Below are 26,313 nucleotides of genomic sequence, written 5' to 3'. Positions count from 1 at the left end.
TGGGGAGGTGTAAATTATGTGGTATAAGTATGGGGAGGTGTAATGATATGGGACAGGTATGGGGAGGTGTAAATGATGTGGGACATGTATGGGGAGGTGTAAATGATGTGGGACAGATATAGGGAGCTGTAATGATGTTGGACAGGTATGTGGAGGTGTAAGTGATGTGGGACAGGTATGTGGAGGTGTAAATGATGTGGGACAGGTATGGGGAGATGTAAATGAGGTGGGACAGGTATGGGGAGGTGTAAATGATGTGGGACAGGTATGGGGAGGTGTAATGATGTGGGACAGGTATGGGGAGGTGTAAATGATGTGGGATAAGAATGGAGAGCTGTAATGATGTGGGACAGGTGTGTATGTGGGACAGGTATGGGGAGGTGTAATGATGTGGGACAGGTGTGTAAATTATGTGGGACATGTATGGGAAGGTGTAATGATGTGGGACAGGTATGGGGAGGTGTAATGAAGTGGGACAGGTATGGGGAGGTGTAAATGATGTGGGACATGTATGGGGAGGTGTAATGATGTGGGACAGGTATGGGGAGGTGTAATTATATGGGACAGGTATGGGGAGGTGTAAATGATGTGGGACATGTATGGGGAGCTGTAATGATGTGGGACAGGTACGTGGAGGTGTAAATGATGTGGGACAGTTATGTGGAGGTGTAAGTGATGTGGGACAGGTATGTGGAGGTGTAAATGATGTGGGCCAGGAATGGGGAGATGTAAATATGTGGGACAGGTATGGGGAGGTGTAAATGATGTGGGGCAGGTATGGGGAGGTGTAAATGATGTGGGGCAGGTATGTGGAGGTGTAATGATGTGGGACAGGTACATGGAGGTGTAAATGATGTGGGACAGGTATGTGGAGATGTAAATGATGTGGAACAGGTATGGGGAGTTGTGTAAATGATGAGGGACAGGTATGTGGAGGAGAAAATGATGTGGAACAGGTATGGGGAGTTGTGTAAATGATGTGGGACAGGTACGTGGAGGTGTAAATGATGTTGGACAGGTACATGGAGGTGTGAATGATGTGGGACAGGTATGTGGAGGTGTAAATGATGTGGGCCAGGTATGTGGAGGTTCTAAATGATGTGGGACAGGTATGGGGAGGCGTAATGATGTGGGACAGGTATCTAGAAGTGTAAATGGTGTGGGACGGGTATCTACAGGTGTACATGATGTGAGACAGGTATGTGGAGGTGTAAATGATGTGGGACATGTATGGGGAGGTGTAAATGATGTGGGACGGGTATGTGGAGGTGTAAATGATGTGGGCAGGTATGAGGAGGTGTAAACGATGTGTGACAGGTATGGGGAGGTGTAAATGATGTGGGACAGTTATAGGTACGTGTAATGATGTGGGACAGATATGGGGAGGTGTAAATGATGTAGGACAGGTATGTGAAGGTGTAATGATGTGGGACAGGTAAATGGAGGTGTACATGATGTGGGGCAGGTATGTGGAGGTGCAAATGATGTGGGCCAGGTATGGGGAGATGTAAATATGTGGGACAAGTATGGGGAGGTGTAAATGATGTGGGGCAGGTATGGGGAGGTGTAAATGATGTGGGGCAGGTATGTGGAGGTGTAATGATGTGGGACAGGTACATGGAGGTGTAAATGATGTGGGACAGGTATGTGGAGATGTAAATGATGTGGAACAGGTATGGGGAGTTGTGTAAATTATGAGGGACAGGTATGTGGAGGAGTAAATGATGTGGAACAGGTATGGGGAGTTGTGTAAATGATGTGGGACAGGTACGTGGAGGTGTAAATGATGTTGGACAGGTACATGGAGGTGTGAATGATGTGGGACAGGTATGTGGAGGTGTAAATGATGTGGGGCATGTATGTGGAGGTGTAAATGACGTGGGACAGGTATGTGGAGGTGTAAATGATGTAGGACAGGTACATGGAGGTGTAAATGATGTGGGACAGGTATGGTGAGGTGTAAGTGATGTGGGGCAGATATGTGGAGATGTAAATGATGTGGGGCAGGTATGTGGAGGTGTAAATGATGTGGGAAATTTACTGTGTGGTGAACTGTTTTATTGATGGGAAAGGGACACCAGCCTCAATGGTGTGTGGCAGTGGAACCCTCCCAATCCCCTCGCAGATTGGGACTTTACTGCCAGAAGCGGGATGGTTGAATGGTGTACTGGTGGGTACTACTCCCACCAGTATACCCTTGCTCATCCCTCTTGTCTTACAAACTACTGCTTATTTTTCTCTCTTCCCTGCATACCACTGTGAAGTCTGCTGTGTTATTTCCACAGTGCAATATAGAGCTACAGTACAATTAAAAAAGTAATAAAATGGAGGGGGTGGGGTGGTGCATCTGCCACTCCTGAAGTCCCTGGTGGCTGTACGGAATGGGTATAATACACCGGTGGCTCAACAGCATCGGTTCAAATTCCGACGCTGGAAGGCCGAACTGTGAAGACCCCGACAGGGGAGGTAAGTACCCTAACCCTACGGTAGCTGCTGGGTATGCAACCAGTCCCTCTCTCCTGTGAATACTAGACGCCACAAGCATGCGCACGGCATCTATTCACCACGTGCTCGGCCAAACAGCAGCGAGTGAAAGGGGGCCTCCCAAACTACTCCCTACCACGGAAAACTGTGACCCACTGGTGGGACAGCGGGACAGTACCCGCAAAGCGAGGCCTTGGATATAGGAAAAAGTTGCTTATGTTTGCTCCAGTCATCTGCAGTCGGCACAAAAAGGCTAGATATAGCAAAAGGCTATATCTAGCCTTTTTGTGCAGATATAGCAGCACGCAAACTTGTTTGCAATTTGGGATCAGGCTCTTGGGGCCTGTTACAGAGATGTACGTCAACCCATTAGTTAGCGCACACCTCCAATTGTTAGAGGACTGCGCATGTTCAGGATGTGTACTGCCCATGTGCAGACCTCCATCTGCCAGTCCCATCTGCAGCCTGATTGATAGGCTGCGGCATTTGGGAGGCGTTCCTAATCGGCGTTCCTGGAAACAGGTGTGTCGCTCCCATTTTCTGGGTGGACGCAGATTTCCTGGCCTCACACTCTGCCAGGACCCGGTCAGGCTGCAGTAAGATTTAGTGTCCTTACAGATCAAATTGCAGCCTCGGGGGTTCTGTTGGATAGGCCAATTAGCTACAAGCAAATATGTAATGAGGTTAGTGCAGGCAACAGAACAGATTAGGCCAGTTTTAGACAACCTTAAGCACCATGGGGTCTAAATGTGCTTACCAGGAATGGTGCGTACTGATGGCCTCATTCTGATTCGCACGCAAATCAAACGCTATGCAGATGTTCACATAGTAGGGCGATTATGTGCGACTTTGCATGTGCAAAAGGTTCTGAAAGCACCTGCGGCACCGTGCGTTACACGGAGTGCAAGCTCAAAGATGCTGTTGTGATAGGGACCATGTTCGTGGGGGCGTATCTATGATGGGTGCAGGGTGTGCGATACACACTGGCCCCTGGGTCAAGGGAGGCCCACACCGCACACCCTGCACACATATAGTTTTATACTTACCTGTCCGTTGTCCCCAGACTGCTGTACTGCGTTAGTAATGAGCGTTAGTAATGAACTGCGATGGTGGCTCTTAACAGACGACCATGATTTTCCAATAGGGAACCCCCCAAAAAAATAGGGTTCCCCCTCCCTAAGGACAAACAGTCCTGGGCTGTCTGCATTGGACCAGTCCACGTCTTCCTAGATACAGATCTTCACTTGTACAGGATCTGCTCCTGTGCACTTTGAATTACCCTTCTCAGTGTCAGTACCAGGTCAACTTAGGTTTTCCTCCATTCAGTCCATGGGGTCAATCTCAGGCATCAGCTAAATGTATTTGCTGATTGGTGCAGGTCATAGAAATTAGTCTGTAACTGGAAAGGGTGCAGTCATTGATACAATTCTAGCAATGTGTTTTATGCCAAGCAATTTATTTGTTTTGTAACCCCAGCGTCACACCTGATGTTTGTTTCGTTCAATCACAAAGGCCTATAAAGATTTTATGTGCAGTTTAGGTTAAACAAAGCCTGTCATCTCTAGCTCTTAAACTCCTTATTGGCTGAGGGCAGCCTACACTTCCCAGACAGCTGGCAAACATAAAACTCCTTTATTATAATAACGACACAGAAGCAAATATCGGCGGGAAAAAGGGTCAGAATTAATTCATTTAAATCGATTTTACTAAATCGGGGATAGTGTAGTAGAAAAAGAACGAAAGAAGAAAGAACGACCCTACTCACAGCATAACCATGTGCACAGCTCAACACCCCAGGCCTAGATGATGGCCTTCTGCCCTCACATCATAGTCCACTTAGGGTATTGGTTGCTATGGGCAACACCTCCACTTCTAAAAACCCGCACTTTAGTACATATGCCCCAGGTGTCAGGTGGAATGTTAAAGTGACTATTAGGCCACGCTGAGAGTCCTTAACCAGGATGCTGGGTTTATTGATATTAACAGGGTATCAGGTAAGAGCGGCAACACAGCTGTATCACTGGTAAGCAGAATAGCGGCATTACAGGGGGTAAACAGCTGTATTTAGATGTGTCACCTCAGGAGCTAAGTACTGTGACATTCTACACAGACACTCACACTTTACTCCCAAAAGTTACCTGCTGTGTTTTTTGCTTTGCTTCCAACTCTGAATCAGCATAACGGCCAGTTTTTACTGGAGTAAATGTCTGAGTACATAATAGACCAAGAGGGAGTCTGTCTATTAACGTAACCTTTATTGCCATTTAATTAACAAAATTATGAACTTGGGCCCTCATTCAGAGCCACTCGCTAGCGGCAGTACGTTCGTTCCGAGCGATGTTCGCACATCTGCGCGTACTGCCGCTAACGAGCGGCTCTGAATGAGGGCCAATATCACTAAAAGTTCAGGGAACACACTTGTGGGAAGACTTTTGCGTCTGATGACGGTGGCATGACAGCTGTACAGGACTGGTTTGGGGACCAATCACCGGACTTTGGGACTGATTCAGAGCTCAACGCTCTGACCAGAGCGCTCGCTCTGAATCAGGGCCCTCCTCCATGAAAATGGAGCGGCCTCCTGGCTGCTCGTATAGCTGTGGGTGACCACCCACAGCATATGCGAGCGGCCAAAAAGATGGTCGCGATGGTCTTGACCATCGCGACCATCGGACTTGCGACGGAGACCCTGCGGTAGGGTCTCCCTGCCACAAGCCCTGGAGTGATTTTGGCTCTATCAGAGCCAAAATCACTCCCACTGACATCACTAGTAATGTCAGTGGGGCCGGCTTCAGACGGTAGGCGTTCCCATGGGAACGCCTCCGTCTGGCAGGCACGCCCGCCAAAGGGGGCGTGCTGTCAATCAACATCGACAGCACGCCCCCTTTGGTGCGAGACCCGGATCGATGGAAAGCCCGTCGCTCCCCGGGTCTCGCGCATGCGCACGACGGAGCTCCTTCCGTCGTGCGCATGCGCAGTGGGGAACATCGACCCGCTTGCGAGCGTACTGCCGCTCGCGAGCGGGTCTGAATGACCCCGTTTTTCCTGAACTGAATCAAGAGGTTGGAGCATCGATGGGAGAAGTGCATTGAAGTAAATGAAGGCTATGGGCCTAATTCATTACGGATCGCTATTGTAATCGCAGCTGCGATTACGCACGCAGGACGGTTGTGAATATATGGCAAAGCTATTATAGAGACTCCCAAAGCCATAATACCTTGCAGTCCTGTGTATACATCGGGAACATGGAGTAACATCGGGCCCTCACGCACAATTACAACAGGTCTGTCCTTACTCAGAAATTGCTAACCTCGTGGCACGCAGTGAGAGCTCAAGCTGCGTATGCCATCACAGTGGCTAATTTATGCACACCCCTGTAACAGCATTCAAATGGACAGGAACGCCTGCGTTTTGCCCCCCCTCCCCCATCCCCGTCAACACCCCCAAACGCTCACCTCCTATCAATCACTCTGCGTGGTCTCTGCGATCGTAGTGGAGCCTTCGCACACTGAAATGCATACACATGCGCAGTACGCAACAATCGTCCGTCTAGGTGCGTAATCGCAATAGCGATCAGTAATGAATCAGGCCCTATGGGCCAAATGTAATAGGGTGAGAGTTTAGAGAATGTAAGAGTTTAGCAGTAACCTCTCACATTCGCTCCGAGCTTTATCTTCAAAATGGGAAAACATCTGGATGAGACTTTAAATCGTGAGAGTTTTCTGAGTATAAAAATATGAGAGTTTGCCTGTTCTCGGACTCTATGACATTGGGCGAGTTTTCGAAACTCTCACCCTATTACATTTGGCCCTGTGTTGAAAAATAAATGCCAATAGAACTTACATTTCTCTGTTATTCACGGTCAGGACACCGACTTTTGGCTCGTACATACTCCCAACTCATGTCCTGAGACTCCTGACTCACCTAATCTATCACAGGCTGCACCAAGGGCTGGGATTCTTACAGCTGTGCCCTATGCTGATACCCCGTCCATCATTTTGGGGGAAGGGGAACACAAAGCAAAGACTTGACCATGGGCCGGATTTAGTTATGTACGTAAACCTGATGATTGAACTACCCATTAAGCTCCACAGTGGCTGGATTCTTAAATACTCCTTCCTGCTAATGTCACGCGTCGTGACGACTTCTCACCTGTGCGTCCATCGTCCGTGTTGCATCCGGGATGTTGCATGCGTAGTCCGGCATAGCAATAGGGCAATGGAGATATCTCTACCTGTATGTGTTCCATGTACAAATAAATCTTCCTTTGACAAGGGCTACTGTCATTACTGTTTTCATCCATCTGGTATTTTACTGTCTGGTTAGAGGCTGCACAGGAAGTTCTGGCCAAGCTGTATACTAGGAGAATACCCATATATCATATTGGTGACTGAGAGGTCAATCTATCTGTAGAGCCTATTCATTCATCATCACTTAATTCATACTTGCCTATTCTCCCGATTCGGCTGGGAGCCTCTCGAAAATCGTGTGGATCTCCCGGCCCCCAGGAAAAGCAAGCAAGCCTCCCGGCCGGCCACCATGCCCTCTGGAAACCCCCCGAATGCACTGAATCACGGCATCATGGCCCTGCCCCCTGCTTCACAATACAATGTAGCAAAGGCAGGACCAAAAGATACAATCACGCCCCTGCTCCGCCCCCAATGCCTGGTAATATCCCCGGCCACGCCCCCCCATGCCGGTCACGCTCCCCCGCTATGCCGACCTGGCTGCTCCCTCCCAGAGGGGGCAGCCAGAATTTCGGCAAGCATGACTTAATTTATACAGAAGCAGGTGAAAACGAACATTTTCCCCTAATTTTGTATAATTTAAGTGTCAGCCCCATTTATCATTCTTGTAACGCAGTAGATATCTGTGATCTTTCCTGCGTTACAAATCTCCTGGTTACAATTGTGCCTCGATAATTTCCACAATCCCCATACTTTAGTATAATTATGAAATTCAACCCCCCGCAGGGGTTGAGGGGGGGGTTTGCCAGTGGGCTGGAACGCACACCCGCAGGGAGAGGGCACTAGTGATAATTATGTCTAGATAAATAGGCCCCTAGGTTGTAGAGATAACACTTACCTTAAAAAACAGTTATTGCGTAAAGTAACAAAAAAGAGTACTACTCAGCCGCCCCCATACTGACCTGAAGCACTAAGGGTTAATTCACACCTTGCTGGCCTAGTCTGTGTACTTGTTGGCTCGCGCATGTGCAGTGGAAATGATAGGCCAGATATGTGGAAAAAACTTTTTTGTTTGTTTGTTTATTTTTTTTTTTAAAAAGTTCAACATTAAAAATGTATTTAAAAATGAAGAAAAATTGTAAAAATTTTTTAGACACTAAGCAATGCCCCATTTAAATATTACAGTGTTATGTAAATTGTTGGAATATGTTATTATCATCCTGAGAACAGATTTTGCAATGTTACAAGTACCTCCATGATATTTGTTAAATAGACTTCATTTTGCCAAGGGATGGTAACAACAGAAAAAATCCTATCACTATCAAACGCTCCTGTTTTTACCAGCAATCGGACTTTTCAGGTTTTGAGAAATAGGATAAATATTCGTTTCCATGTTACACCTGTGTCCTATCATTTTATTGCCTGAAGCATTCCCGCCAGCAATCCCATTTTCTGCGAGACAGTCACAATTTTCAAAAGTGGAGTAACATCATAGCCCAGGGGTGGCCAACCAGTCACAGGCAAAGAGCCAAAAAATATATGTAGTCAATCGAAAGAGCCAACAGCATGCCTATGGCGCGCGGGCAAAAAAGGGCGTGGCCTAGCTGGCACAAGGCCACGCCCCATTTTTGTGCGCACGCCTTTGGTATGACTTTTGCAGGAGCATGACCTGGTGTCACACCCCCGTTTTTAGTCACGCTGGGGGCGAGCCCAGGACATTGAAAATATACATTTTACATAATCTTCCCAATATACATTTTTCACTGTTGCAGTGAAAGAAAAAGCCATAGCAATAGAGATAACATTGATATAGCCACGTTCACATAAAATACATATTGAAATCCAGAACCACATAAAATACATTAAGAATGCCAGTGCCCATTATGCTGTGCCCCCTGTAGTTGTGCCCCATATGCAGTGCCCTCCTGTAGTTGTGCCCATTAAGCAATGCCCCCATTAGTTGTGACCCTTATGCAATGCTCCCTGTAGCTGTGCCCATTATGCAATGCCCCCTCAGTAGTTGTGCCCCTTCTGCAATGCTCCCTGTAGCTGTGCCCATTAAGCAATGCCTCCATCAGTTGTGCCCCTTCTGCACTGTCCCCTGTAGCTGTGCCCATTAAGCAATGCCCCCTGTAGCTGTTCCCCTCCTGCAATGCTCCCTGTAGTCGTGCCCCCAGCACGAGCTCCCCCCCTATGAAGAAACTTACCTTCGTGCTGGCACCGCTCCACATCGTCAGGGCTCCCGAGTCCCGCCGTACCGTTGCTGCTGCTTCCGCCACCTGCTGGATCTAACTGGATCCAGCAGATGCGCGGGCTCCTCGCATCGCGGGTGACGTCATGACATCACCCGCACACTGCATTACTGGGAACGCTGGCCCCTGATGGCTTTAGAGACCAGCATTCTCAGTACTAATGGGGGTCTGCCGAGTCGCGAGCCGCATTAGAAGCTCAAAAGAGCCTCATGCGGCTCGAGAGCCGAGGGTTGGCCACCCCTGTACTAGCCGATGGCAAAAGTAGGTGGCTAGATTGGGGCCAGGCCTAATTCTTGCAATTTTTTATTTTATTATTATTTTTACTTAATATTTTTATTATTATTTTTACTTAATATTTTTATTATTATTTTTACTTAATATTTTTATTATTATTTTTACTTAATATTTTTATTATTATTTTTACTTAATAGGATTGACCCCAAAGTATTCTTAAAAATCCTATTCTATTTTATGTCTGAATGCAGTTACAGTACTTCACAATTTTTCTTATGGGAGCTGCACCTTGTCACACCACATGAATCACTGATCATAATCATAATACACGACGTTACAAAAGACAAATGTTTAGGTATAAATAATAAATAAGAACTTAGAAATGACATTACAATGACAGGTGATACAATGTTTTTACAGCCATATCCTTATAGGGGTCAATCCAAATAGGTGCGAATTGCAAGTAGCGAGTTTGTTTCTTGTTTGTTTCGCAGATTTCGCACTAATGCGCGCTCCCGAGAACTCTCCAATCCAATTAAAAATGCCTATTCGCGGTACACGCAGCAGAGGGGTGCAAATTGACTGACAAATGAGTTGTGAGAGAAGTGCATAAGAAGTGGGGAGACCATCCTGACCCCCCAAAATGGATAATTTAGTTATCAGGACCATATAGTAGGGCGTTTGTGGGCATTAGGTAGGTACTGCGGGTTTTTAAATGGTGTCAAATGACTTATTTGTATTTTTTTTGTTTTTAATTGCAAAAAAAAATTATAAAAAGCTAACTTTTTTCCTTTAATCAAAAACGAATTAAAATGAAAAATGAAAAAAAAAAAGTAGGAAAAAAATGTGATTTGGGGGTATTTTGAGGGCACCTTGAAAAATTGTAAGAAAATTATATAAAAAAACCCCACTATTTTTCAATTTAAGAAAATTGTTTTGTATTCGAGGTACCTAAATTAACGAAACTTTTTATACCCCAAAAAAAGACATGTAATTATTGGACTAATTAAGCTAACTGAAAACTTCCAATTACCTAATTAGTCATTAGGGGTTCTGGGCTGGATTCAGAGCTGGACGCTCTGAACGAGCGCCCGCTCTGAATCAGGGCGTTTTTTTTTGGTTGCGGTCTCTTGGCCGCTCACATAGCTGTGGGTTACCACCCACAGCTTATGCGAGCGGCCAAAATGATGGTCGCGATGGTCAAGACCATCGCGACCATCGGGCTTGCGACGAGACCCTTGTGGTAGGGTCTCGTCTGCCGCAAGCCCTGGAGTGCTTTTCTCTCTATCACAGCCAAAAGCACTCCCACTGACATCACTTGTGATGTCAGTGGGGCCAGCCCCAGACGGTAGGCGTTCCCGTGGGAACGCCTCCGTCTGGGCAGCCACGCCCCCGGCACATCTACCAAAGGGGGCGTGCTGTCACTCAACATCAAGAGCACGCCCCCTTTGGTGCGAGACCCATAGCGACGGCTTGGCCGTCGCTATTCGGGTCTCGCGCATGCGCACTGGGCCAACATCGACCCGCTTGCGAGCGCTCAGCGCTCGCGACTGGGTCTGAATCAGGCCCTCTGCACGGTGTCATGACATTTTACCCTTAAAATAAAGATTTTCCTTTCCATGCAAATGGAAAAATGCAAATTCAGTCTGACTGCTTCAGTGGATTGCAAAATGAATTCGCTGTGCGAATTTGAAGAGAAGATAACAATTCGCACCTAATTGGATTGACCCCAAAATGTCTGTTCAAACTGCTTGTCCACATTCCACGTTCCACACACTCTACCAGTATGGCTGCATCCCGGACCGATACTCAGAAGCTCTGACTGCAAATGTCATCTGTATAAAAAAAGCAGAATTGTTTATTGTTTCAGGTAAATGGCATATTTTACGTATGAGGAGGACTCTTATCATAGACATTTATATATGTCATCACTGCATCTGATTTTCCTCATATCCGCATTTGCGTACAAAGATGGCCTCTATGTCAGTCGCTAAAGCCGCATTCACACTAGACGATAAAACTGAATGATATGGACGATAACGATATCGTTAACAATATTTCGTTCATATCGTCCAGTGTGTATGCTCAATATCGTTAACAATGTGCGGTCCTGCGAATCGTTAACGATGTCTTCTGTCGCCTGAACTTGCAGTCCAGTCTGGCGATATCGTCAGGAGTTGTATGTTCGGGGAAGTGCAGAGTGGCGTCACTGAACGATATCGTCCAGTGTGTATGCACATGTCGTTGGGCCGGGACTTCAAGGGAAAACACTGATATCGCTCATGGAGCATATCGTCTAGTGTGTATCCTCCTAAAGGTTTTCTGGAAATCGGTTCTGGCCATTAGATATGAGAAGTTTTTGCACCCGGTACAAAATAAAATGGTGACGCTCTAAGAATTATATTCTAATGAACAAATAGGAAGTTAGCTAGGAAAGCGGAAAAGTATCCCCATTATGTCACAGGGGCAAAGAGATTTACCAGAGCATGCCTCAGAATCAGCTCCTATATCTATAATGGGTGCAGGGTGTGGGGTACACATGGGCGGTCCCACACATCCTGCTACCCATGCTTAATACTTACCTTTCCGAAGTCCCGCATTGGTGCTACAATAGCAGCACAAATCTCTGGGAAAATGGCGCAGCAGCCATTTTCCCGGAGACCTGTGCATGCACAGTACATTCTACCACAATGCCAGAGTCTACTGCACCACAGAGAGGATGGGGCCAGCATGGGTAGTTGGCACAAGTGCTACCTCCTCTTTTAAACCATCCCTGCACCTCCCCATATATCACATTACATTTTTTTTAAAGTGTACTGGAAGGAATCAATGTATGCTTTCCATATATTTCCTAGGCTACTACAGGAGTATACAGAGAAGGGGAGAATTCCTCCACACATCTGTCATAGTCAAAGGTTAACAGAAATTGATGGGGTTTTCCAATGTTATGGTTCATGTAACAATAGGTTACTGAAAGCAATGGGGAAGTGCTGCAACGTACACACAGTATTATTCTATCTTTTTTTCTTTAGCATTTTTGCTAATTCAATTTGCATTAATTGCAAAAATGTCCCTAAATTTCCTGATCTTTGACGCCATTCCCCATTATCTTCCCCAAATACTCCCTGACTGTCAATCACACTGTGGGCAACTACGGTAATGTACCATAACGCATGCGCCGTGTGACTTAGACGCATGCGCAATTTGGCGATAACCTTCAAATGCGCAAACACCGGAATATCGTACATCTCTCAATCAGGCCCACAGATCAAATAGAGCACAGAACAAGTTTAAGGTTCAGCATGGGTGACCAAAGTGGACAGATAACTAAGGACCGCCCTCCAGGTGACATGGGCCCATTCAATTGATGACACACAATGGAAGAATGCTTTGATTGACATTTGTCAAAACTGCTGCTGGTCATTTTGGTCAGACTACTGCAGTGATCTGAGTCATTTTGCCCCTGCAGTCTTATTCCAGGGCCTGATTAAGCACAGGGGGCGATTCAGACCCGTTTGCTAAGCCGTGATTGCACGCTATGGCCGATAGTCGCCTGTCTGCGCATGCATCGCAGTGCGCGTGCGTGAGCAAGTCACTGCTATCGGGAATTGTGCGCTCGTAGCACAATTGAGCGCTACTTTAAGTGACAGATAGTGCCGTGTGTGGGTGGTAAAGGGAAGGTCCTGGAAAACGGGGGAGTGGATGAGCGAACGCAGGCGTGTCTGAGCAGCAAAACGCCATTCTTTGGACGCGCATAATTAGCATGGAAGCATCATTGTACACGTCACATGGTTGTATTTCAGCCTGCGGTGATCGCAGTGCTTGCCTGCGAGGGACTACCTCAAGGGCTGTGATCAACTCTGATGGCTCTCCATGGTACTGATTAATCATACACTTCCTGGAGATGACGTGTGCTTAGAATGAAAAGTGGGCGTCATTACTCCGGCGTGCGATGACTCTGCCGTCGCTCTCTAAGACATAGAGGGCGTCCTTAAGCCTGGCCATGCGATCGCGAAATTTGCATACCCGGCCCATGACGGCTACGAGAGAACGCAGCTTAGCGTCCGGGTCTGAATGAGCTCCACAGTGCGATTGCATGCTCTGGAAATCATCATTTAAACTTTACATGTGCAGATAACAAAGGTCATATAACAGACATGTTTGATCTTATCATCTAATGATGTTTGCAGAGTGTAAAGGAGAATTTGGCTTCTGGGGAATGCGAGGAAGAGCCTAACTATAATCGCATGCAGCTATTCAGGCTTACCTAGATGGCGCTATAGCACAATCATTGTAGCAGTAAGTTCCTACTTGCCTACTTTTGGCCTCTTATCTCTGGGAGAAGCCTGGAGGGCAGACACAGCTTCCCGCTTTAGGGGTTGGGGCAGGACGCTCACATCTTAGGCATTTTAGCCTCACCCTCTTTATATGGACCCGCAATTCCATGCAATCATCTCCCCACCCTGCCCACGTCACTAGGAAATGGGAGGTCCGGCCTCTCTTCCAGGGGTGTGGCGGACTACCCGAAAAAATTGGGAGACTTCCGCACCTTCCGAGAGAGTGGACAAGTATGAGTTAGATATCTGGTCACATAGGCACAGTCATCTTGTAGTCATATTTAGAACTTTCCCCTCAACACCACCACGGGTTGGCTGAATAGCTGACAAGCTTCTTTAATTAAACTGCTGCCAACATGCAATGAACTAGGTCCTGATTTCATTCCTCATCTGCCAACTGTGTGGCAGACCCACCCCCAAGTCCTGGAACCCTAGACTGCCGACTAATGGTTGATCAGGTATGGGGTATTTGGGAGCCCCCACCCATCCAATGCTAGGCCTTACCTTCATGTAACAACACTCCTAGAGTGGTCCATCTCTTCTACTATCTCATTACACAGGTAGAATAAAGGCTTGTGAATTCCCGAGGCACAGGGGTTGGCTGCTCAGCTCCTTGAACATTTGACAACATCTGCAATAAAATAAAATAAAAAAGATAACTGGGTTATCAGTGCCAACCAGTGGCGGCATTAGCGGTAATCTGTGACTCAGGCCCAGAGCTATTTATAAAATGTAATCAATAAATTGTATCTATTTTTTTTTTTTCTTTTACTTTTTTTCCACACAATTGGAACTAAAAGCTCAAACCTGGGCTTTCAGTTACGTTGCCTATGTGCAAGCAGGAAACCCAGATCACTCATGTCTACTTCTGCAGAGACTGGACCTTAACCCTAACGGCTCTGGGTAACTGAGTATCACTAAAGCTGGCCATCCACTATACAATTATCTGTCAGATATCTGTCCAATCTGGCTGGTTGGAATGAAAACATGGTAATGTATGGGAGCAAATGACAATCGATCTTATGGATTTAAACACTGAAAAAATGCCAACATTTTTTTTTTAAATTTGTTACATTTGTGTGTTGTAACCAATTTGTCTGAACGACCATTTTCGTCTGTTTTCCAGTGTTTGTGAGCAAATGGATTTGCTCCCATACATTACCAGGTTTTCATTCCAACCAGCCAGATTGGACAGATATCTGACAGATAATTGTATAGTGGATGCCCAGCTTTAGTCACTCAGGGCGTGTGACGCTGTGTGGATATATATATATATATATATATATATATATATATGAGGACTCAGGGCTACAATGGTGTATCTATAATATGTTACTATATTGCTATTACTGATCTATGTGACGTATGTATGTCCATGTCTTTTTATTCTATTTTAAGGTTATCTGTAGAGCTGCATACACACACAACGATTTTTTGAACGATTATCGTTAAACGATATTGTTTAACGATAATCGTTTGAAAAAATCGTTCACTTTCTGAGTCAAATGATGAACGATTATCGTTCATGCGCGTTCACGTTTGTAGTTTGTAGTTCAGTCAGACTTGTCAATTGAACGATTTTCAGTAAGGGAATATGCAAAAATCGTTTGTAGTTCTAAAAAAACGTTCATTACACTTTAAAAAATCTGACAGATAATCGTTCATAAAAATCGTTCATAAAATCGTTGGTAACAAAATCGTTGTGTGTGTATGCAGCTTTACACCTTGGGCCTTTGTAACACACCTGACGCTGCAGCACTCTCATTGGGACATCACCTGCTGCTAATGTGCTAATTAGCTAGGCTGCGCCTCACTGCCCAATAGTGCTTTTTGTTTGCTACATTACCATGGTGATCAGTACTGTATGATGTCATCACTCAGTACCCAAGGAGGTGTCTGACGTCCACATGGGGGACGTTATAGGGGGTTTAAGTGGCACTGTTTGTTTCACATGTAGTATCCTGAGATAAATACTCTATTAAAGCATTGAAATGCCGGAAGGAGATGGCTGACTGTGACTTTACATCAACAGTGAGTGCCTGACATTTGTTGTTATACTGTACATAATATATATATATATAATTAGCAGACTTGGGGCCCCATTTACAAACGAAATATAACCCCTTTAGCGCTCGCTAAAGGGGTTATACCATTTTGCTGTATTTAGTAAACAGCGGTAATCTTAGATTACCGCTGTTTGTACAGCATCGCTCTCGCCATCTAAAAGATGGCGAGAGCGATGCTGGCCCCATTGCCGGCAATGGAGACCCGGCGATGCCTTTCCGGCTTCAACGAAGCCTTCCAGGTACTGCCGGGTCTCCTTGTCATGCACATGCGCAGACGGACCGTTGCGCATTCGCATGACCCTGAAGCTCCGTCGCTGGCAGCGTTAGACTGCCAGCAGCCCAGCAGAGGACCTCGCCGAGGACGAGGATTCCGCTGGACTTCGCGGGACCTCGCCGGAGGGGCAAGTATTACTAAATACCAGTGGAATTTTTGTTTGTATCACAGTGATACTAAACGAAAATTGCCGCTGGTATTTCCCTTCGTTTGTAAATGGGGCCCACGGTTGGCAATAAAATGCTCAAATTTAGCAGTGAGGTTGATGTCACAGCCCCAGCAGCTGTATGCTGCCATGCTTACTGCTCTCACATTTGTAGGAACAGGGCTGGATCAAGGTTTGTGGGGGCCCCAGGGCAACTAACTGGCAACGTTATTAGAAAGTATAATGTGTGAACACCATGCCCAGGTCCCATATGCCATAGTACCCATATGCTGGTGATGTAGCTATGTGTGCAAAATACACCCCACCTTCCCCATACACACTTGTGTGTTGGGGCCCCTGGGGCATCCTGTTGTTAATCCGGCTCTGTGTAGGAACTTGGTGAGGTCACCTGAGTTACTTCGTACACAGAACCGGATTAACAGGTGTTCCATTTTTTTTGTTTACTCTAGAGCAGTGGTTCTCAAACTCAGTCCTCAGGATCCCACACAGTTCAGGTTTCCCAGGTCACCCAGCAGGAGCACAGGTGTAGTTATTTCTCACTGACACATTTTAAAAGATCCACAGGCGGAGTTAATTATTTTACTTGCGATTCTGTGAGGAGACCAGGAAAACATGCACTGTTTGGGATCCTGAGGACTGAGCGGTCTATTTACTAAGCAGTGTTAGGAGACAAAGTGAAATGAGATAAGGTACCAGCCAAACAGCTCCTAACTGCCATGTCACAGGCTGTTTCACTTTGTCTCCTAACATTGCTTAGTAAATGGACCCCTGAGTTTGAGAACCTGTGCTCTAGAAGTTAATGGGACTTAATGATAAGTTACAGTAAACCTTTTAATACTTTCTGTTGAATTCAGTATTTCTTATTTTTATACTTTTGAATGTTTTATTTGTATCTTTTTGGATATGATGCCATCAATGTCCTGTTATATACGTACACATTTTATTATATAATATATATTTGCCCTGTTATATACTGTATAATATGATTGTTTGGGAATGAATATGCATCCATTAATCAATATATTAAACTTCTATCGTCAGATGATAGATGTGACCCATAAACTTAAACTAAACTTAACTAAAATAAACACAGGAGACCAAGCTATGCCATTTAAATTAATTGGTCAGCTTTATTTGGTTACAAGGTAGACATGGTGGCAGGAGAAAGAACGGCAACTAACCCGCATCCACTTGTCTTAGGCCGGAAGTAAATCACAACTTGTGAGGGCCAACTATCCCAGACAAGGGTAGGGTGATCTTAAAAACTTCCAAAGGGCCAACTATCCCTTTCAGAGCAAGTGATGCGGCCCCAACACCCATGCCAATGCACCATTTATCCTGCTCGGTCGAGAGGTGCCGCTGACCCCAATAGGGTGAAATCAGCCTATCAGTGCATTGAAGGGGTGCGCACCGCTATTACTGCTGCAAGATGGACACTTCAATATTGCCGGTCTTTCCCGCCACAGCGGCTCTCAGGAGAGAAGCAGCCCACCACCATGGTAACCAACCAAGCCCTTAAAAACTGCAAAAATATCTTCTAGAAACAAAAAATTTCTCTCCTCAGTAAGATGAATTCCATCCCTGCGGAAAAGGTGGGCATCCTGAATCCGAATTAAAGGATGGTGCACCACCAACACTCCCAATTCCAGCACGTGCCTAGCCACCCATTTGTTAACCTTCCTCCTGGACCTGTCCAAAGCCACACTATTATAGCAATATCGCCATGAAAGCCTGGCGATGATAGGGGACCACACCAAAAGGCAGTTAGGCAATAACCGAACCACCTCTCTCAAGTCACGAACAATCGCATGGCGCAACTCTAAGGAAGTTTGCTGGCCCAAATCATTGCCCCCGAGATGTATAATTAACACTAAAGGGGAACCAAATTCAGCTACTGACCTGTGCAAGTTGCGCAACAAAGCTTCCCAAAGCATGCCCCTCTACCCCAACCACCTAACACTCTCCCAACGTGGGAACACGGAGGCATCTACAGCAAAGCGCGACTGCTCAGCCCAAAAAATAAGAGTGACCAATGAACCAAATGGGCCTAGCGTCCTGGACACCTGCAAATATACAGAAATAAAATAGATAAGTATATATGCAGCATGTAAATCACAAAGGAGGGTGGGAGGGGGGGAGGAAGACTTGACCCGAGGTGAAAACCTACAAAAAAACCTGCTGGATCTTTTCTATATTTCATTCGTTCACATTAATATTATATTAAGCTAAACGATCAATGTCCAAAGCAGGGCAAAAAACAGGGCAAAATCTCTTGGGACCCCCACCAGAAAGGCAGCGAGTTGGCCAAGGCACTCAAGTCGAAACGAATAAAGTATAACAATTTATGATTCCAGACGAACATAACTTCTGTAGGCATTGGACTTCCATCTTCTGAGAGCCTGGATCTCCTGTGAAGAAAGACCCGAGGAGGCCGCAAAAGTGGCGGCACCTATTCTAAAAGAATGGGTGCCGTAATCCGAAGGGGAAAGCCCGAGGTGCCGTATGCAGCGATGGAAGACCGATCTAAATTGGAATTTAGTCAAAGGACTTCCGTCCTCGTGCATAAGCCAAGCCCCCGGCCGCATTGGCCTGCAAAGAGTATATTGGGAGGCCAAGTGAACCGGACAAATCCCGTCATCAGGACAGGACTTCAGGGACACCCAGCGACCTCTACCCAACTGATCGGTCTTGGAACGCCGAACACGGCACAACGAAGCAGAGGGGGCTGAGCACGGCGCGAAGACGCTACCAGCTCGCTGATACGAAAAGCCCCATGAAAGGCCATCGCAAAAGTGAGGTGGAATAACAGAACCTCGAATTGCGAAGAACAAATGCCCGTCAAACTTTCACCTAGACGCGCTAACAAATCAGGACCAATAGGACGACGCTGGTCATCCGTGGCAGGCCTGACGCGAGACCAACCCCTAAGGGCCCTTTGTATTAAAAAACCCTTAGTTATGTCCCTCCGCCCCGCTAGGCGCAAAAAGAACGAAATCCCAGCAAGCCTCTGGACAACATAAGCCCGCGACCTGCCGGAATCGAACAAGAAACAAACAAAAGCAACCATATTAGTATCACGAGAGTTACCTGACGAACTCCGTCCTTGCAAAAACTTCTCCCACTGTTGCCAAGATGTCTGGTAGGCCGTCAACGTCCGTGGGGCCACGGACCGACGTGCGAGATCTTCCATTCTGGTTTGATGATCTGCCAACAATGAAATGGACAAAGCTCACCTTTTAATGCCGCGTACGGGGCCAGTTCGCGGAACCTTCGCCAATCCTGTCTGGAGAGCGCATCAGCAATGGAATTATCAGTACCCGGCACATGACGAGCTGTGAACAATATGTTAAACTGCAAAGTGCGCAGAACCAGCCAAGCAAGAAGCCGCAACACTGGCAGCGACGACGATTTTTGGTTATTGATCGCATGTACTACCCCCTGGTTATCGCATCAAAAAACGATGGAACGGTCGCGCAACCGCTGACACCATAGCTCTAATGCCACCACTATGGGAAACAGCTCCAGAAGGAGCAAGTTCTTGGTCAATCCTACCTGTACCCATTCCGCCGGCCAAACTGAAAAACACCAATCTCCTCCCAAAAAAGATCCGAAACCTGATGATCCAGCAGCATCCGTGAAGAGCTGCAGGCAAGCATTAGGCTGAGGATCCACAGGCCAGACGCGCACTCCATTAAAATCGACCAAAAATGCGTCCCAAACCGCCAGGTCCAGCTTTAGTTCAGACGACAGTCGCAGAAAATGGTACGGGTGACGCAGCCCTACCAAAGCCCTCTGTAGCTTCCGACAGAAAATCTTCCCATCGGGATAACTCGACACGCGAAGTTAAACAGCCCGAGCAGGGATTGACCTTGACGAAGAGTTACCTTTCCTCCTGCCAACGCTAGGAGGATAGTATCCTGCAAACGACGAATCTTGTCCGGCGGCAGCCGGCAAAGACCCTCCAAGGTATCAATTTCAATACCCAAGAAAACCAGCTTAGTGGCTGGGCCCTCAGTTTTATCGTGCGCAATAGGTACTCCAAATTCCGAGAAGAGTGCTTGCAATGAAAAAAGGAGACGATTGCAGCGACGCGAACCAGCTGGACCTACGCACAAGAAGTCATCCAAGTAATGGGCTATGCTCGTCTCCCCAGACCCCACCGCGACACACCAATGGAGAAAGGAACTGAAACGCTCGAAGAATGCGCAGGAAATAGAACAGCCCATCGGAAGACATTTGTCCAGGTAATAGCCATCCGTCAACCGAAACCCCATGAAGCGAAATGATTCAGGATGCAGGGGCAACAATCTGAAGGCGGGCTCAATGTCGATTCGAATGACTGGTACTGTACGCGGCAGACCTCAACATCTATGGCGTCGTTAACCGACGTGCCTGACGGATGTGACAGGTGCTGAATTAAACGGTAACTCCCGGGGGCCTTCTTGGGGACAACACAGACAGGGGAAAGGACCAGATCGGGTATCGGAGGCTGCGGGAAAGGTCCAATCATGCGACCCAGCCCGACCTCCTTCATAACCTTATCCTTTAGCACGTGAGGTAAATCGCAGGCCGAGCGTAAATTCCTAGGGGACCCGGAACTGACAGGCCGTATTATTGGAAGCGAAAATCCCTCTGCAAAACGATTACGCAAAAAGGCGGCGGCGTCCCGCACAGGATACCAGTCTAACCATTTTGCCATGGCATCCAGACGAATGGGAGTCGACGCTTTACTTCGAAGTCCCGGCCCCTGACCGTTTGGCAGAGGGTGCTGCAGAGGAGGCCTGAGCTCCTCCTGGACCGCGGGAACAGTCCTTACTGGGGTGTGCCGCGCCGCAGCGGAGGCACTGGTGTCGAAAGCGACACCTGTTACCAAGGGTACAATTCCCATTGTTGTATGCATAACACTTCCGCTTGTTTTGCCCTCCATTGGCTGTCCTTGGTGCCGAGGGGGACGAGGGTTGAACTGGCCGCCCAGGGGACTGCTCAGCAAGGACGCGTGTAGGCTGTGTCACCTCCATCCACACTTCAACATCTTTACAACCCAATTCCATGACCTTAACCCGATCTTGCTTTCGACTAAACTCTTCGTCGTATTGGCGCCACGCCGTACTGTGTGAGGCCTTGAATAGGCCATGTATCAGGTGTAAATATCTTATCACATTAAGGTACTCGGAAGGCCTGGTTTTGAGATAGCAAGTTGAGAACACGCAGAACCCAGATAACCAATTCGTGTAAGACTTAAAGGCCTCCAGACCAATACCCCCTTTTGCCTTTGCGGTCGCAGCAGCTTTCTTCGCCGTAGCTGTAAGGGTGAACATATCTACATAGCGCCCTTTTTTGATCCGCTGCTTAACCCTGGTACGCATACCTCGAGTGACAGCTGTATTAGCGCAGTGTACAACATCCTCCGGACCCGCTCCGCGATCTACGCTGGTACTACTGCCAGAGGACCGTTCGCTAGAATGCCTGTGACTACGTGAGCGACGTCTGCGAGACCTCCTTGCCCTTTTACGCCTAGCCTTCCGCGAACTATCGCTTGAAGAGGAGGAGGAAATGGAAGTAGACCCGCAGTCAGATGTACTGTCACACTCACCAGAAGCACTGGCAAGGGCATTGGTAACTCCAGCGCCTGCGTTAGCTCCGACTTCCGCCGTCGCACTTCTGGTCAGGGCTGCGACCACTGTTAACTCCTCCAGACTGTCGTCTGTAAAAGAAGAGACTGAGGCGGCATCGTGTGCATTGTCTGTGTCTGTAGCCTGATTGGGCTGAGGAAGGGAGATGGCAGAGGGAGAGAAAGAAACGGAAGGAGCTGCGGGCATGGGAGCGAGGGAAAGACCGCAAATCCTGCCTAATTGCTGCACCAGAGGGCCAAGCTGCGTCTGCACGGCGGACGCCGCCGACGCAGAAGGGCCTCCAGCGTCAGCGTTTCCAGGCTGCTGGATCAAAAGCGGTGTCAGTGCACCCACCACAGACACCAGCAGTCCGGCTATGGCACCAGCATCCAGCAACGGAGCACTCCCTGGTGCCGCAGGCCCTGCGGGCATAGCAGACGCCGGAGCAGCTGCCACCCCCGCAGGCCTGGAGGAGCTGGCTACTGCAGACATGGGGGACCCCATGTCTGCATCATTATAAACAGAGGGCAGCAGAAGAGGGAGCGGATTAACCTGCGTGTCACTATGCAGGCGTTGGCTCCGCCCCCTTCGTCTCCGCCCCCCGCCTGAAGAAATATTGGCCTGCGTGCAAGCCGGCGCCATGACAGGCATCCGGCCTGCACGCTTATGTGGCCGCTTCCGCCGCCCTTCCCCCCGGACTTCAGCCAGCTCACTCTGAGCGGCCATTGGGGGAGAAGGGACGGGCGGTGTAACTGTGCGCTGCTGGCCGCGTGAACGGCCGGAGCGCGCACCCGCTACTCGCGCGGGCGCTGTATTATGTCCGGCCGCCCCCGATCCCCGCCTGCCCTGGTCCCCAGTCGCACTAGTACTGGCGACCAGCGGGGAACCAGGGGCAGGCGGAGGCAGCAACTGTGGCGCCTCGCGAGACCGCCGCGGCCGCGTGCACGGGACCGCAGCGTTGCCTGATAAGGGGCCCGCTGTACCTGACCCTCCCGAACACCGGGAGGGCAGGACCTGCGGGGAATAAAGCGCGCCGGGCCCGACACCGTCTAACAGACGGGCGGGTACCGAGCGCGCGCGCTGGGGGCGGCTCATAGTGCTAATGCAGGTTAGCAAGATAGGTAGAGCAAAGAAAGAGAAAGAAAAGTTAGATAAGAAAAAAGAGTGTAGATATAGGGAAAGTATGGAGAAGGAGTAGGGAAAGCTATAAAGTAGGGAAAGAGAAAGTAGGGATGAGTACAAACGATTATCCCAACAGACAGATCTGCTAAGAAGGAACTGTACTTCCCTGGACGCAGATCAATTCAAAAGAGGCAGATTTAACCATAGTAGATTCTCTACCCCTCTCCCTAACTCCGCCCCTAACCCAACATCCTATCGCATCTGCCTATAACTGTAAACAAACATTTTTAACTTTATTAACCCCTCTATCCCTGACTAGAAGTTTATGTGCCGTCGGCTCTATTCCTAACCTCCGTTATATTAATGTTGTTTTTACTTATTTACCTGTGGGTTTGGGGATGTACACTGTGGGGATTATTTTAATATACTTTGTATGTTTCTTGTAAGTATTATCCATGAAGCTCTTTGGCCTCACTGAAAGTACAAGGCAGAGTTTCCCAAACTCCACCATTACAGTCCAGGTTTTAAGGATGTCCAGATGGTTAAATCAAATTAACTGAGAAACTAATTAATACCCCTTTTCCACCTAAATTCCGGGTCTGACCCGGAGTTGGAACAAAGTTCCTATCTGGATCAGACCCGGAATTTTGCCAGCGCCGACTCGGGATATTCCCGAGTCAGCGCTGCTCACACCGGAGTCGGGTCTGCATAGACCCGGCTTTTGCAGAGTGAAAGTGGTCGCTTGGAGATTACGTCATCTCCAAGCGCCACTGAAGCCGGATCAATCGGCCAGCTAGCAGCGCACTCCAGGTCATCGTGACCCGGAGTGCACTGTTCTCACAGCAGGGTTTCACGGGCTACGCCCATGTTAAACCCTGCTAGTTACCTGTGTTGGATTGCCGGGTCACTCGACCCAGCGATCCAACTCTCTCCCCTTTTACACCAGGGAGCTGCCCGGGTTAACCCTTCAAAAACCCGGGTTTTAGCTCCAGTGTAAAAGGGGTATAACCTGTGCGCCAAGCATGGACTGTAATGGCAGAGTTTGGGAAACTCTAGTATAATGGTTTTCTTTTTTTTTTCTTTTTATTTGGGAGTTGTCTCTTGGTTACCTGGTTACAGTTTATCATGTGATAGTATCTTCTATGTTATGTAGTAATTGTTATCACACGATTTGGTGGGAGATGTATCAAACCTCTCCTTAAGAGGACAGGTAGAAATGTTGCCCATAGCAACCATATCAATCAGTGTCTAACTACAGTATAGTATATCAATTACATTTATATGAAATGTTACTGTAGTTAGAAGCCGATTAGTTGCTATGGGTAACTTCTCTCATTATCATTAGAAGGTTTGATGCACCTGCCCCTTGGTCTTGACCGATCATGGAGTTTTATCACTATATTCTGGTCGCTTAGCAACGGCTGGCGTTACAAACTTTGGTGTATGTCTTTTCATTTGCCTGATACGTTTTTTTAAATGATATTCATTTTGATGGGTTTGACGGTCTTGATTTGATTCGGTGAGCTTAATTATGCATTGCTGGGATCATGCTTACTTGTCTGTACTTTATTATGTGATCGCATCTTCACCAACCTGATTAAAACGCTGCTGTTTTCTGATGGTACTTATGTTATCTAAAGAAGGGTATCCACTACCCGACAGTGAAAAGACTGAACGATATCGTTATCGTTCACTACACTTCAAGGTGCCCACACTGAATGATATGTCGTTCAGTGCAGGTACAATCAATCATCTGCAAACATGCTGAACCTGACGATATCGTCAGGTTGACCAGCATGTTTGAATGATGATAGATGTCTAAAAGACCAAACTTTCAAACGATTTTCAAAACAATGCTCCATGTGCTAGGCTACATTCAGAGATATGATCCATGCGTATTGTTTTTATCTTGTGGTTACCATGCACAGTTAATAGCATTTATAAGGTAAGCTTCGGAATTTTTAGGTCTATTTCGGTCCTGTCTGATTAAAGAATAACAGGAGGCTGATTTACAGTAAGCCTGGACAGGCTTAAACCATGAGGTAAGTGATAGTCACATGTTTTGTTTGCATCCTTTGGATGTGATGCTATCAATATCTTGTTTTTATATACTTATAATTTATATATATAATACGATGTCGTAATCGTACTGTCTTTCCCTAGTCAGCATGTGGATGTGCGCCTCTACTCTGTTACTGGCAGTGGTTTCTAATGTTGCAGCTGTAGGTTCTTTTGTTTCGGTTGCGTTCGCCATGGTGTTTTTATAATCTTGCAATTTACTACACCATCTAAAACAGTGGTGGCAACCATGCTCCCTTCAGGCATTTGTATTGACAAAGGACGCAGCAACCAATCTGCAAAAACATCGGCCGTCTGAGTGACCCTCATGCTATGCAGGATGGCCGGTGTTTTCACTCTGCCGGGGCCAGGAAATCTGCGTCGGAAGGCACAAATCCTGGCCTCGGCACGCCTACAAAATGGGCAGACACGTCCCTGTTCTTGTAAAACGTCCACATCCTGCTCCCAAATGGCTGCAGTATGTCAATTACGGTGCGGCTTGGGGGCACTGCGAACGATCTCGCGGAAGGAGACCTGCCCAGTACTGAACCATCGGCTTTGCGTACAACACTGAATCGGGCCCAGTGTTTCTAGCGAAGGCTTATTTGGCCTCTAGACCTGATGTTGATACATGAGGGTGGTAAGTACTGTATGCCATTTACTATATATCAATTCAGCTGGCTCCTTAAGCGCTCTGTCTTGCAACAGACTCTCGCCACGTGATTTCAGGGCTCGCACGTTCAGGGTCCGCCCTGTCACCTTAGAGGTGTCGAAAATTTTTCTCTGACAATCAAATCATAGTGCAAGGCCTATGGAATTCAATGTGTAATAAACTTAAGGCCCCCATACATCAGCAATTGATTGCAGCAAATCTGCAATCGATTGGAAAGGGGAAAGATTTTTATACACAATCGATTGCAAATTGCACAATTGCTGATGTATGGGGACCTTTCCATACAGTCCAGTTTCATTAGTTGTTGTTGCTCCTGTTACCATTGGCTTGTCTCCCCTGTTTTCTCCTATTCAGGACTCTGCTACTTATCACTTTCCATAGTTTGGGTCTTGAAGGATTTTATTTTATTTTTTGGCTAGCTAGATGGATATGACTTGGCCTGAAATATAAAGCGGCCCCACTAAGGTTGCTAATGTAACCTTCATTAAATTATCCAAATTGATAATGAATTCACTTTATCTTACCATTCTCCCTTGGTCTAGGTGCTAATTTAATTGTAAGGACGTTTGGGTTGGTGGCAGTCTGTGATTGGTCTGTGTTTCCAGGGTTGGTGAAGATTTGCCGGTTAGGTTGCCGTGGCCTCTGTTGGGTGTCTCTCACACCTTGGTGGTAATGACCATTGTTTTAGGACATCATTGTATTTGAGGCTTAGACAATTATTTCAGATCTCCATGTCATAGTGGTTTTGTGGCCTCTCTGTATGATCATCTGACCAAGTAAAGTGGCAAGATTTTATTAGCATTGTGTTAATGCGGCAGCATCTAAATTATTGCTTGGCACAGGGTGGTTTT

General features: G+C 47.2%; 1 protein-coding gene across 1 annotated transcript in view; it reads right to left on the bottom strand.

Annotated features, from left to right (window-relative positions):
- Positions 1–7,745: 7,745 nt before the first annotated feature.
- LOC148522294 (SLAM family member 5-like) overlaps positions 7,746–26,313 on the bottom strand; it is a 56,480-nt gene continuing 37,912 nt past the window's right edge. Inside the window, exons 6-7 of the mRNA XM_088474203.1 lie at positions 13,996–14,122; positions 7,746–10,989 (exon numbers count right to left, since the gene is read on the bottom strand). Coding sequence (XP_088330329.1) covers positions 14,036–14,122 — 87 coding nt within the window. The 3' untranslated portion in view covers positions 7,746–10,989; positions 13,996–14,035. The remainder of the gene's footprint in view (positions 10,990–13,995; positions 14,123–26,313) is intronic.

The sequence above is a fragment of the Taudactylus pleione genome, unplaced genomic scaffold (genome assembly GCF_031769625.1).
Source record: "Taudactylus pleione unplaced genomic scaffold, aTauple2 ptg000148l, whole genome shotgun sequence".
In the NCBI taxonomy this organism is placed as follows: domain Eukaryota; kingdom Metazoa; phylum Chordata; class Amphibia; order Anura; family Myobatrachidae; genus Taudactylus; species Taudactylus pleione.
This window is presented reverse-complemented; position numbering and strand designations above follow the sequence as displayed.